At 46.5% G+C, this 13,812-nt stretch overlaps 1 protein-coding gene across 3 annotated transcripts in view; it reads left to right on the top strand.

Moving 5' to 3' along the window:
* The first annotated feature begins 10,900 nt into the window (after nt 1-10,900).
* LPCAT3 (lysophosphatidylcholine acyltransferase 3) overlaps nt 10,901-13,812 on the top strand; it is a 24,494-nt gene continuing 21,582 nt past the window's right edge. The window contains exon 1 of one of the 3 annotated variants that reach the window (XR_006101810.1): nt 10,901-11,130. Coding sequence is in view for 1 of the 3 variants with exons in the window: in XM_042448294.1 (XP_042304228.1) it covers nt 10,983-11,130 (148 nt within the window). In the remaining 2 variants the exon portion in view is untranslated. The remainder of the gene's footprint in view (nt 11,131-13,812) is intronic. The other 2 variants (XM_042448294.1, XM_042448295.1) reach the window with 2 other exon arrangements.

Genomic DNA, 13,812 nt, shown 5'->3' with positions numbered 1-13,812 from the left:
TGTTCCACTGCTAAACAATGTCAAAAGAGAAAGCAGAATTCAAATGCTCTAGTTGCACAATCCTTATGTTTAGTCAGGCCTACATTCATGATAGAAGTTTGGATCCTTTAAAAAAAAAAATCCCCACCCGGAGAAGTCAGATGACTTCTGCGAAAAGAACTGAGGGAAATTCCAAATTCCGGTTTAAAAACAAAGTTACAATATTAAGCAACCAGATGGAAGACTGCCTCAAAATCATTGACCTTCTCATCTGTTGATCTTCCAATTTAAGTTTATTATCTCTCTCTCATCTCAGTCTCTCTTTCTCTCACACACTTTATTCCCAGCCAACTTTTTAGAAGGACAGTAAAATACAAGAGGTTTATTGTAGTAGATTTGTCGAATGCAGTACGGAGAAGAAACAAAGGTCTTTCATCTTCTAATTTCCAAAGTGAGACCAAAAGGTCCAGTAATGTAAGGAGCAACAGAAAATGTCTCAAATACTACTTTCAAGCAGGAACTCTCTGCAGCAAATGTCTTTGTGCTGTTAAGTAATGTTTTCTTTGTCACTCTGGAGAATTTTTATCTGAGTACTGACACACTGACACTCCCTCCCCCCTCGAAAAAACCCTAATTAAGTTATTAGATACAACACACAGCTACCATGAGAATATAATACGTAAAAGAATCTTACATTGCACCTTGAACTTGCAATGGAAGAGTCTTTAGAGTTCAGGATCAGGAAGGCTTTGTGAGAATCCTTCTTATAGGTTGACCTAGGACCTTATCGCACACACAATTTTAAACGTTCTGGGGACGGAAGGAGGACGCTCGTGTGCGCGCGCGTGCTGCAGAAAATGGAGTTTATTGCACACGAATACGTCCTCCAAGAATCATAGAATCATAGAGTTGGAAGAGACCGCAAGGGCCATCCAGTCCAACCCCCTGCCATGCAGGAAATCCAGATCAAAGCATCCCCGACAGATGGCCATCCAGCCTCCGTTTGAAGACCTCCAAGGAGGGAGACGCCACTACACATCGAGGGAGTTTGTTCCACTGTCGAACAGCCCTTCCTGTCAGGAAGTTCCTCCTAATGTTGAGGTGGAATCTCTTTTCCTGCAGCTTGCATCCATTGCTCTGGGTTCTAGTCTCTGGAGCAGCAGAGGCCCTGTTCCGTCCCCCAGTGCACACCCGTTCGCGTCCAGTCCTGACGGGTGCCATTTTTTGCCGACAGAAGGTAATCCGTCAGGCAAAAATCATGCCCGTCAGGACTGGACGCGAACAGATGCGAGCCGGGGGACAGAATGGGGACTGTTGGAGGACTGAATTGTGTGCGATAAACTCCGTTTTTGGGCGGCCGCACACGCACACGAGCGTCCTCCTTCGGACCCCAGAATGTTTAAAATTGTGTGTGCGATAAGGTCCCAAGAGGGACCAAGGCTGGGAGTCTGGATGTTGTTGCAAAGAAACTGCTAGTTTTCTTTATCATTGGCTGTGCTGACTAGGGCTGCTGAGACTGGCAGGGTTCACACAATCCCCAAAGCTATACCGCAAGTGCCATTCTAGCAAACAATCCAAGCCCTCTTTAAGCAGATGTATTTGGTACATGCCTAGTTTATTTAGAGGTTTATGATCTGGCAGAGTACTAAAGTGCAGGCCCAAGCATGCTTAGTCAGAAGGGAGTCCCTTTGAGCTTTATAGGCTTAATCACAAGCAAGCAGGATTGTAGCCTTTTAAAAAGGTTTTGTTCATTGTTGTGTGCCTTCAAGCCAGTTCTGACTTATGGGACCCTAAGGTCAACCTATCACAGGGTTTTCTTGGCAGAATTTGTTCAGGGGGGTTGTCTTTCCCTTCTTCTGAGGCTGAGAGAATGTGTCTTGCCTAAGGTCACCCAGTCGGTTGCCATGACCATGGAGATTTGAACCCTGGTCTCCCAGAGTCCTAAGAAACATTGAAACCACTACATCATAGTGACTCTCTTTTTTAAAAGCAACCATCCTAAATTTATTAATAATTTGCTTTGAAAATGGAAATTTTATTAATGTTCTCTGCTTTCACAACTGTGTTTTTAAAAAAATAATCTCTCAGACTGAGTTTGGAGGAGAAAAAAGTGTTAGCGAATACAGAATGGAAAAGCAGAGGGGCTAAAATCAAATATTTAATAATATAGAAAGGTCTGTGTTGCATTATAATGCTTTTCATTAGGGTTAAATAAATGTATTATATTTATTTAAAATGGTAAAGGTATTCCCCATTGACAAGGTTATCAAGTTGTGTCCGATCATAGGGGGCAGGGCTCATCTCCGTTACTAAGTTGAAGAGCCAGCGTTGTCAGAGACTACTCTGTGCCAGCATGATTGCACAGAACGCTGTATACTATAAATATATTAAATAAATGTATTTATTCAACATATTTAATACTGCATTAAGTGAGGGAAGTGATATAAGAGTCCAACACTCTGCATCTGACTATACATCAGAGGTGTCGTTAGGATAGTGCTGGGGATGGGAAGCGCACCTGGTGACACTTCAGAGGTAGGTGAATACCCAGTGGGGCAATTGCTCACCATCCACCACTACACAAATCCCAGCTGCCCCCTCAACCAGCTATGGTGCCTCTGCTGTCCATTGACACTAACTGCTGGTGAGGTGCTACTTCCACCCAGCACTGGGTCTGGCAGGGGAACTGGTTGGGCCAGAAAAGGGAAATGGCAGTGGCAGATTTCTCTCCTTTTTGCAAACACCTCACACCTCAAGAATTGGGCCTGTTCCCCGAACTTGTGCTGCCACCACTTTGCAAGCTGTCTTTTGCGTCTGCATCTTCTGTCTCTTGCTAGTTCTATCCTTGTAGCTTTAGTGCTTGCTTGCTTTCTCTCTCTCCTGGAATGAGTTCAAGAGGGAAGAGAAGAGGAGGTGAGGGGCAGTGAGGTGTCTGTAATAAACTACGGCTGGCTCCCCATATCCACAAATTCTGCATCCACAATTTCCACTATCTATTGCTTGAAAATGTTCCAGTTCCCTCCCACACACACACAAAAATCTTGATTTTGCCACTTTATACTGTATAAGGGACACCATTTTGCGATGTCATTATCTTTAATGGGAGTTGAGCATCCACAGATTTTGGTATCCACATAGGGTCCTGGAACCAAACCCCAGCAGATACCAATAGCCCACTCTATTACATCACTCCTGATGTTTAAGTGGTTGGACATTTTGCTTCATATCTCAGCCCCAGATTTCTCCCACTTTGGAAAGATTTATCTTCTGGAGTAGCTGCTTCTTGTGCAGCTGCAATGCCTCACTCATGGAAGTTTACAGTACATGACCTCATTGTTTCTTTCATCATTATTTACCATAAAGACATCATTTAAAGAAAAAAAGACTGAATAGCTGCACAGTGTCTTGTATTGGAACTGTAAATGGTAGAAGCCCTGTGTCTGGAAACACCTGTTGTAAAAATGGAGACAGTAGAGGGCAGCAGGAGACAACATAACGGAAACATTTTCAAGAGAATTTTTGAGCTCATCCAGATAGAAATAATATGGCTCTGTGTGTGTGTGTGTGTGTGTGTGTGTGTGTGTTGTTTGTCTTCAAGTTGTTTATTGCTTAAGGCGACTCTAAGGCAAACCTGTCACAGGTTTTCTTGGAAAGTTTCATCAGAGAGTTTGCCATTGTCATCCTCTAGGATGTTGACAAGCTGGATCATGTCCAGAGGTGCAACCAAAATGGTGAAGGGTCTGGACACTATAAAGCCCTATGAGGAGAAACTTAGGGAGCTGGGAATGTTTAGTCTGAAGAAGGTTGAGAGGTAATACAATAGCCCTGTTTAAATATTTGAAGAGGTGTCATATTGAATTTGGAGCAAGCTTGTTTTCTCCTGCTCCAGAGACTAGGACACAGAGCAATGGATTCAAGCTACAGGAAAGGAAATTCCATGTTAACATTAAGAAGGCCTTGATCTATGAAGTCAAAGGCTTTGCTATAGTCTATAAAGCACATGCTGGTTTTCTGTTGGAATTCCTTGGTGCACTCCATTAGCCGTGCCCATTAACTACTTTTAAAAGGTAACTGTCCAAAGCTCTAAGGGAGGGGGAAATTGAAAATTCCTTATCGGTAGCCCTAGGGTAGCCCATGCCCTATGAGGAACGCCTTAGTGAGTTGGGGATGTTTAGCCTGGAGAAGAGAAGATTAAGAAGTGATATGATAGCCCTGTTTAAATATTTGAAAGGATGTCACATTGAGGAGGGAGCAAGCTTGTTTTCTGCTGCTCCAGAGAACAGGACCCGGAACAATGGATGCAAGCTCCAGGAAAAGAGATTCCACCTCAACATTAGGAAGAACTTCCTGACAGTAAGGGCTGTTCAACACTGGAACACACTCCCTTGGAGTGTAGTGGAGTCTCTTTAATTGGAGGTCTTTAAACAGAGGCTGGATGGCCATCTGTCGGGGATGCTTTGATTTGGATTTCCTGCATGACAGGGAGTTGGACTGGATGGCCCTTGTGGTCTCTTCCAGCTCTACAATTCTATGATTCTAGGAGCCTTCCATCTGGAAGCATCCTAAAAACTTTGGAAAAGATATCATAGGCAGAATTTTGTCTTGCATTTAAAACTAAAATTTCATTGAACCACCTTATACAATGATACTGCTCCTTTTCTCCCACAATCTACAATATGATGTCTTGTCAGAGCATCACTAGCAAAATATTACATTTCTCGAAATCACACTCTGGAACTATGACTAAAAACCAATAAATTTATTGCAGGAGGTTGAATCAGAGGGTGCTTTCAGATTAAGTTTTTTCAAAAGTTGTAAATAACAGGATGCAGCAACAAACAGCTAGTCCTGTAACCGGAGCTGTAGCAACAACTAAAATAAAAGCTGTTTAGAAAGTAAGGCTGGAATTTATTCCTTAGAAACAGTTTTCCATGGAGAGCCTCTTATCCTTTAGTTCAGTTCTATTGATGACAAGTCCAGCAGGAAACCAAGTTCGGAAAGGCAGGCTTCAGTAGTTGAAACTCAGAAAACCTTTATTCAGTTAACTATAGATCCAATCCAGAGATGTTGATTGTCAAAACTAAACAGATATTAATAGTGGGCTTAATTCGTAGTTGTTATAATTAATAAAGATATTGGCCCATATCATTCCCATACTGCCCCCTCTTTGTTGTTACATCTAGTGTCTTTTTACATGGAACAATCTTGAGCAAGCTTGACTCATGCCTGCCTCCTCTCCAGCGTTATCTCACCACCTGTGTCTGAGCTCACCATGTTTCTAGAGTATAACCCATCATACCAACGTCACAATATTTTATGACAGGAAAGGTCTATTTGCAACTCCTGGCCATTTATGTTGTTACAGTTTCTATTGTAAAACCACAATGCCTGGAGCCATGAGGCAAAGCTTCCTCCAAGAGATACAATTTAAAAAAAACCACTTTGTTAGGAAGGATCGAATTAGGGGGATTTTAATTAGCTCAGATATTGCCGAGAGGTGGCCCTAACAACACCACGTGCCAGAATCGTGTCCCAGTAGTGTGTACCAGAGGTCGCCAGCAAGCCCCAAGAGAAAGAGACGCTGATACCAATTAGGTCCAATTAAAAGGGTATCGTTTATTATAACACAAGAAAAATCATGCAGCCAAAGGGGAACATACACACACATGCACATTCAATGCTACAGGAGGGGTGAGTTCGGGAGATAGGTTTGGAGAGAGAGGCACCAGTAGGATATATTCTACCTTAGAAGTCTTCTCCAGGAAGTCCTGATGAAGCTTGGATGGATAGTGAATCACGGCCGCAGGAACGGGAAAAAGGGCCGCGGAGGCTTAAGAGCAGGGTTCAAATGGGTGTGGACCAACTTGCAGCCCGGTGACAGTGAGAGCTCAGTTTAGCTCAGTGATTTCAGCAAAGCTCAAAGAACCCAATGCTCAAAAAAACCCAAGGAGGGTCCAAAAACTCAGGGTTTATATAGTGCGAAACGTATCCAGAGGCTATAGGACTTGCTGGACAAAGGTGTTGATTGCTTGGGCTTTGTTAAGCCAAGAGCAAGTAATGTGTTGCACAATGCACTCAGGTCTGGACACAATTCGGAAGGGCATCCGACTGGATTACTAAGTCGTAAAGCTGATCACTGGCCCATTAAGTGAGAAGCCAGGCCTATTGTCTTACTTGGGCAGCAGAGGCGATTCTGGTTTGGCGACTCCCAAACTTCCTATGGAAAATTCAAATTTTAGCTTTCTTTCTAGGGCTACATGGTCTCTCTGCTTTTAGATTAATGGTGGGTCCTCTATGGGATCAGTCAGGGGTCATAGCACAGACCGCATGTACCCAAAATTTTATTAAATCCAAACTTGGTAACAACTTGCCTCACAGGTATTCATTCAACTCCAGAGGAAAAAAGCAGAGCTGGAAGCTCTTGACTATAGAAAGAGTCAAACTGCCTTACATTGCACTAAATCTTACTGTTATGAATTTAACAACAACTATTCTCGACTCCTCGCTAGAGCTGTCAAGCATTAAGGTAGGAAGGAAACCCATCCACTCTCACTTCCCCTGAAGGAAATATAGTGAAAGCTCCTGACAAAATTATGAAGGTATTTCAAAATTTTTATTCTAAACTATATACCTCTGAACTGTCACAAGATTTTGACACGGGCCAATTTATACAATCTCTAAATCTGAAGAAGCTCAAAGATTCTCACAAATCACTATTAAATAAACCTATTCACCCAGATGAATTCAAAAAGATAATATCTAAGCTGAAACAGAAGAAGACTTCAGGCCCAGATGGCTTCTCAGGTGAATTGTACAAATTGTTATTTGACCAATTTTCACCCCATCTTATTGCCCTTTTTAGTTTCATTCTTAGTAATGCTCCTGTACCAACAAGTTGGCATAGAACCCGAATAATTCCAATCCCCAAAACTGAAGAGGAATGCCCAGAAACTGAGGCCCGTTACAGACAGGCATAAAGTATGGACTGGGTCCATATTAGGGTTATAAAGGGGCGTCACTTCCAGACGCCCCTAACCCTAATACGGACTGAGTCCATACAAAATGGTGGCGCCCATTCCACATGGGGGCCAGCATCTTTACGTAGCAGACACGCTGCATCCGCACGTCGCGTGGCGCATATGACACTGCGAATGTGCCATTGGCGCCTTGTGGTGTCATACCCGCGCCGCAAAGAGAAGCACCATTTTGGCACTTCTTATTTGCAGCGCGGAGGAGTCGCGCGGTTTGGCTGCTGCAGCTCCTCCGCACTGCAACTGGCAACGGTGCGAGACCACCCATTTTGGGTGGTCTGTAATGCACCTAAATCTTTCCATCCTATTGCACTTCTTAATCAAGATGCAAAAATATTTGCTTCTATTATGGCCTCCAGAATGAATGAGTTCATTTTAGAATACATTGATCATGACCAGGTGGGCTTTAAGCCGTGCAGAGGCCTAGCAGACCCAATCCAAAGGGTACTCAATATCATCTACCATTCCAACCAATCAAAGACTCCTCTAGCCTTACTTTCGCTTGATGCTTTGAAAGCATTTGACAGGTTGGAATGGCCATTTCTTTTTGGGGTCCTTCAAGGAATGGATTTTGGAGATGGCTTCACTGGAGCACTTCGCCTATGAGAAATCAGGGGCAACGGTGTTGGTCAATGGCCTTGATCAATACCATTTATTTATTATTATTATTATTATTATTATTATTATTAACCTTTATTTATGAAGCGCTGTAAATTTACACAGCGCTGTACATGCAATCTTTTTAGTTAGACGGTTCCCTGCCCTCGGACTTACAATCTAAAAAGACATGACACAGAAGGAGAAGGGAGTGGTGGAGGGAAAGGGTCAGAGGTCCAGTAGTTCCTCTCTACCTCTGAGGCCTGGACCAAGGCAGATGGACTGGAGGGAGGGCTTGGCTTCATAATGGATGGTTAATCTTCTTCCAGGGAGGCAAGCGACAATTAAGCAAGGCCTGGGAACGCTTCTCTGAACAGGATGGTCTCACCAGGCAAGGATGCCCATTGTCACCCCTACTATTTGCACTGACAATAGTGCTGATATCATATCACTGGCCTTTGCATCAATAACCAACACCATAAGGTTGCACTTTATACTGAAGTGTTGATTTTTCTGTCATGCCCAGAATTAGCATTTCTGCCTCTAAAAAGGACAATGGAATCCTTTGGTCATTATTCGGGTCTAAAAATTAATTTTAACAACCCCGCATCAATGGCTCTAAACACTTCATGCCAAACAGCAAAAATCCTGGCAGGACCTAAGGGGCTTGCAACTTCATCCCTCAGGTTTTTCCTATTGGGGAATAACCATCACGAAAGAAATCCAGTGGCTCATACCTCAAAATTATAACCCCGTAGACACATGGATGCTAAGCAAATCTAAAGAACGGAAGGCTTTAAATCTTTCCATCCTTAGCAGGATTGCATTAGGCAAGATGTTAATGATCCGTCGGCTCTTTTCCCTGTTTCAGACAATCCCATTGACTCCTTCCCCATCTGGCAAAAAATTAATTGATCAATTTGTTTTCAATAAACAGAGATTTCCCAAATCTACTAGAGACATCATTTCCAAGAACAGTGGTCTGGCAATCCCAGATATCACCCTATATGTCCAGGCTTTCAAACTCAGCCAAACTATTCGGTTAATGTGAAGTCAAGGGCTTTCATGGCCGGCATCCATAGTTCTTTGTGGGTTTTTCGGGCTCTGTGGCCATGTTCCAGAAGAGTTTCTTCCTGACGTTTCGCCAGCATCTCGTACCGAAGGGACGGCGGCGGTTATCTACAAACATCTCCTGGAACACACACATGGGGAAGGCCAATCTATGCACTCATTTTGCTGCCAAAGGATAGCTGAAAAAATGCCAAGAAAATGTCACAATGGGGTTGCCATACGTCAGAGATCACTTGAAGGCGCACAAACATCGTGTAGCACCTTTGAGACTAACTGAAAGACAGAGGTTGACAGCATGAGCTTCCATAGACCAGTCTACTTCCTCAGATGCATTTGGACACAAATAGAAATGCATCTGAGGAAGTAGACTATATAACGCACCAGAGGGAGTAGACTAGATGACGCACCTGAGGAAGTGGACTATATAACGCCCCTGAGGGAGTAGACTATATAACGCACCTGAGGGAGTAGACTATATAATGCACCTGAGGGAGTAGACTATATAACGCACCTGAGGAAGTGGACTATATAACGCACCTGAGGAAGTGGACTATATAGCGCACCTGAGGAAGTAGACTATATAGCGCACCTGAGGAAGTAGACTATATAGCACACCTGAGGAAGTAGACTATATAGCGCACCTGAGGGAGTAGACTATATAGCACACCTGAGGGAGTGGACTATATAACGCACCTGAGGAAGTGGACTATATAACGCCCCTGAGGGAGTAGACTATATAACGCACCTGAGGGAGTAGACTATATAATGCACCTGAGGGAGTAGACTATATAACGCACCTGAGGGAGTAGACTATATAATGCACCTGAGGGAGTGGACTATATAACGCACCTGAGGAAGTGGACTATATAATGCCCCTGAGGGAGTAGACTATATAACGCACCTGAGGGAGTAGGGACTCTATAAATGTCAACCTGAGTGGACGTTAGATTCTATATAACGCATCCTGCAGGACAGGTGGACTCTAATCAACTTGCACCTGATGGAAGTACGACTATATGCGCACCTGACGGGGAGTAGACTATATAGCGCACTCCCGAGTGAAGTCAGACTAATCTTGCCCCACTGTAGTCACTACGAGGAGTAGACTATATAGCGCAACCTGAGGGAGTAAATTGTCAGACTATATCGCGCACCCTGAGGGAGAGTAGCTATATAGCGCACCTGCCTGAGAGATGTAGACTCTAATAGAACGCACTGATGGAGTAGACTATATAGCGCACCTGAGGGAGTAGACTATATAGCGTAACTGAGGGAGTAGACTATATAATGCACCTGAGGAAGTAGACAATATAATTCACCTGAAGGAGTAGACTATATAACGCACCTGAGGGAGTATAGCGCACCTGAGGGAGTAGACTATATAATGCACCTGAGGGAGTAGACTATATAACGCACCTGAGGGAGTAGATTATATAACGCACCTGAGGGAGTAGATTATATAACGCACCTGAGGGAGTAGACTATATAGCGCACCTGAGGGAGTAGACTATATAATGCACCTGAGGAATTAGACTATATAACGCACCTGAGGGAGTAGACTATATAGCGCATCTGAGGGAGTGGACTATATAATGCACCTGAGGAAATAGACTATATACTGTAATATTATAGACAGATAGATGGATAATTCCGATATATATATATATATATATATATACTGTACACATTTACTATATAATAATAATAATAATGAGCGCAACAAGAGCTGTGTCCTCCCAGTTGATTCCAGCGGAGGCTCCCTTTTAAAGGCCGAGAAAGAGGCTCCCATTGAGGCACATGGGCAGAACAGCCTGGCCACGCCTCTCATTAGATATTCAGGAGGTGGGCGTGGCCTCCCTGAGCGCGACCACGCCCCCGCCCTCCTTCCTGCCCGATAGTAACCCCGGCCTCTGCTCTTCCCGCTCCCCCTCCCTGCCAGTCTCTCTCCTGTCTCGGCAGAGCCAATGGGGAGCCCGGATCCGCCTCCCGCTCTTGGCGCCGCCCTTGCTCCTTCCCTCCCTCCTCCGGCCAGGCCCCGCCTCCTCCCGTGCGCGTGCGCGCGTAAGGATCGGCGCGGATGACCTTTGCCTCAGTTAGGCGAGCGGCAGGAGGAGGGAGAGGCTTGCTCCGCCCACCTGCCACCTGTTAGCCAATGGGTGCCGGGAGAGGGAGGCCCCGGAGCCAATCGGAGTGGGACGACGGCTGAGAGGGGGCGTGGCTTGGCTACGGGGGCCGCCGCGGGCCTGTTGCTAGTATTGCCGCCGCCGCCGCCGGTTCTAAGGGGGCTTCGCGGCGGCAGCGAAGATGGAGGAAGGCGGTGGTATCGGGATGGAGGGGACGGTGGCCTCCTCGTCGTCTTCTTCGCTCCGGCTAAGCCTGAGCCTGGCGGCGGTGGCGGAGTCGCTGGGCTCCTCGGAGCAGGCGCTGCGGCTCATCCTCTCCATCTTCCTGGGTGGGTAGCCGGCGGAGGGGAGGCAAGGGATGAATGAATTAAGGAAGAAGGGAGGAAGGAAGGAAGGAAGGAAGGAAGAAGGGAGCGAGGGATGAATGAAGAATGGAAGGGAGGGAAGAAGGAAGGAAGGAAGGAAGGAAGAAGGGAGGGAGGGAGGTATGAATAATAACCAACACCAATAAGGTTGCACTTTAACTGAAGTGTTATTTTCTGTCATGCCCAGAATTAGCGCTTTTCTGCCTCTAATAGGAAAATGGAATCTTTGGTCATTATCGGGTCTAAAAATGAATGTTAACAACCCCGATCAATGGCTCTAACACTTGATGCCAAACAGCAAAATCCTGGCAGGACCTAAGGGGCCTTGCAACTTCATCCCTCATTTTCCCTATGGGGATAACCATCACGAAAGAATGCCAGTGGCTGCAATACACAAAATTATAACCCCGTAGACACATGGATGCTAAGCAATCTAAAGAACGGAAGGCTTAAACTTTCCAGCCTTAGCAGGATTGCATTAGGCAAGATGTTAATGATCCTTCGCTCTTTTCCCTGTTTCAGACAATCCCACGACTCCTTCCCCATCTGGCAAAAATTATTGGATCAATTTGTTTTCAATAAATAGAATTTCCCAATCGACTAGAGTATCATTCCAAGAACAGTAACTGCAATCCAGTATTGCCCTATATGTCCAGGCTTTCAAACTCAGACAAAATATTCGGTAATGTGAATCAAGGGCTTTCATGGCCGGCATCAATAGTTCTTTGGTGGGTTTTTCGGGTTCTGGGGCCATGTTCCAGAAGAGTTTCTTCCTGACGTTTCGCCCAGCATCTCGTACCGAAGGGACGGCGGCCGGTTATCTACAAACATCCCTGGAACACACACATGGGGAAGGCCAATCTATGCACTCATTTGCTGCCAAAGGATAGCTGAAAGAATGCCAAGAAATGTCACAAATGGGGTTGCCATAACGTCAGAGATCACTTGAAGGTGCACAAACATCTTGTAGCACTCTGTGAGACAACTGAAAGACAGAGGTTGACAGCATGGACTTCCATAGACTCATCTGTACTAAGATGCATTTGGACACAAATGAGAAATGCAAGAGAAGTAGACTAGATAACGCCCCCCGAGGGAGTAGACTATAGAACGCCCCTAGGGAGTAGAATAATAGCCCACCGAGGGAGTAACTATAGAACGCACCCGAGGGAGTGGACTTATAGCGCACCCGAGGGAGTAGACTATATAGCGCGAATCCCGAGGGAGTAGACTATAAACGCCACCCGAGGGAGTAGACTATATAAGCACCCGAGGAGTAGACTATATAGCGCACGACGAGGGAGTAGACTATATAACGCACCCGAGGGAGTAGACTAATAGCGCACCCGAGGAGTAGACTAATAAACGCACCCGAGGGAGAGACTATATAACGCACCCGAGGGAGTAGACATATAGCGCACCCGGAGGGAGTAGACTAGATAGCGCACCCGAGGGAGTAGACTATATAAAGTAACCCGAGGGAGTAGACGATATAGCGCACCCGAGGATGAGATAGAGCGCACCGAGGGAGTAGACTATATAGCGCACCCGAGGGAGTAGACTATATAGCGCACCCGAGGGAGTAGACTATATAGCGCACCCAGGGAGTAGACGATATAGCGCACCCGAGGGTAGACTATAACGCCCCTGAGGGAGTAGACTATATAACCGCCCTGAGGGAGAAGAACTATATAAGGCACTGAGGGAGTAGACTATTTAATTTACGTGCAGATAGATGGATAATTCCGATATATATATATAGACTTTACAGTACGATATAAATAATAATACTGATGAGCGCAACATGGACGGTACCCCAGTGATGCAGCAGAGGCTCCCTTTAAAGGCCGAGAAAGAGTCTCCCATTGAGGGAACTAGGCGAAACACGCCTGGCCACGCCCCTCATTAGATTATCATGATGTGGCGGGGCCTCCCGGAGCGCGGCCCCGCCCCCGTCTTCCCCCTGCCCATATAACCCGGCGCTCGCTCTCCGCTCCCCCTCCCTGCCAGTCTCTCTCTGTCCGGCAAGACCATGGGAGCCCGGATCCGCCTCCCTCTTGGCGCCGCCCTTGCCCTTCCCCCTCCTCCTCCGGCCAGCCCGCGTCCTCCCGTGCGCGTGCGCGGTAAGGGATCGGCGCGGATGACCTTTGCCAGTTAGGCGAGCACAGGAGAAGGGAGAGCGTGCTCCGCCCGCCCACCTGCCACCTGTAGCCAATGGGTGCCCGGGAAGGGAGGCCCCGGAGCCAATCGGAGTGGGACGACGACGGAGAGGGGGCGTGGCTGGCTACGGGGGCCGCCGCGGGCCTGTTGCTAGTATTGCCGGCCGCCGCCGCCGGTTCTAAGGGGGCTTCGCGGCGGCAGCGAAGAGGGGAGGAAGGCGGTGGTATCGGGATGGAGGGGACGTGGCCGCTCGTCTCGTCGTCGCTCCGGCTAAGCCGGCCCTGAGCCTGGCGGCGGTGGCGGAGTCGCTGGGGCTCTCGGAGCACGCTCTGCGGCTCATCCTCTCCACTTCCTGGGTGGGTAGCCGGCGGGAGGGGAGGCAAGGGAGGGAGATGAATTAATTAAGGAGAGAAGAAGGAAGGAAGGAAGTATGAATGGATGGAAGGGATGGCAGACGAAGGAAAGCAGAACGGAAGGACGGCAGAA

The sequence above is a fragment of the Sceloporus undulatus genome, chromosome 2, assembly GCF_019175285.1.
Source record: "Sceloporus undulatus isolate JIND9_A2432 ecotype Alabama chromosome 2, SceUnd_v1.1, whole genome shotgun sequence".
Taxonomy (NCBI): domain Eukaryota; kingdom Metazoa; phylum Chordata; class Lepidosauria; order Squamata; family Phrynosomatidae; genus Sceloporus; species Sceloporus undulatus.
Note: the sequence above shows the minus strand (reverse complement) of the source record. Positions and strands in the feature narration are given on the sequence as shown.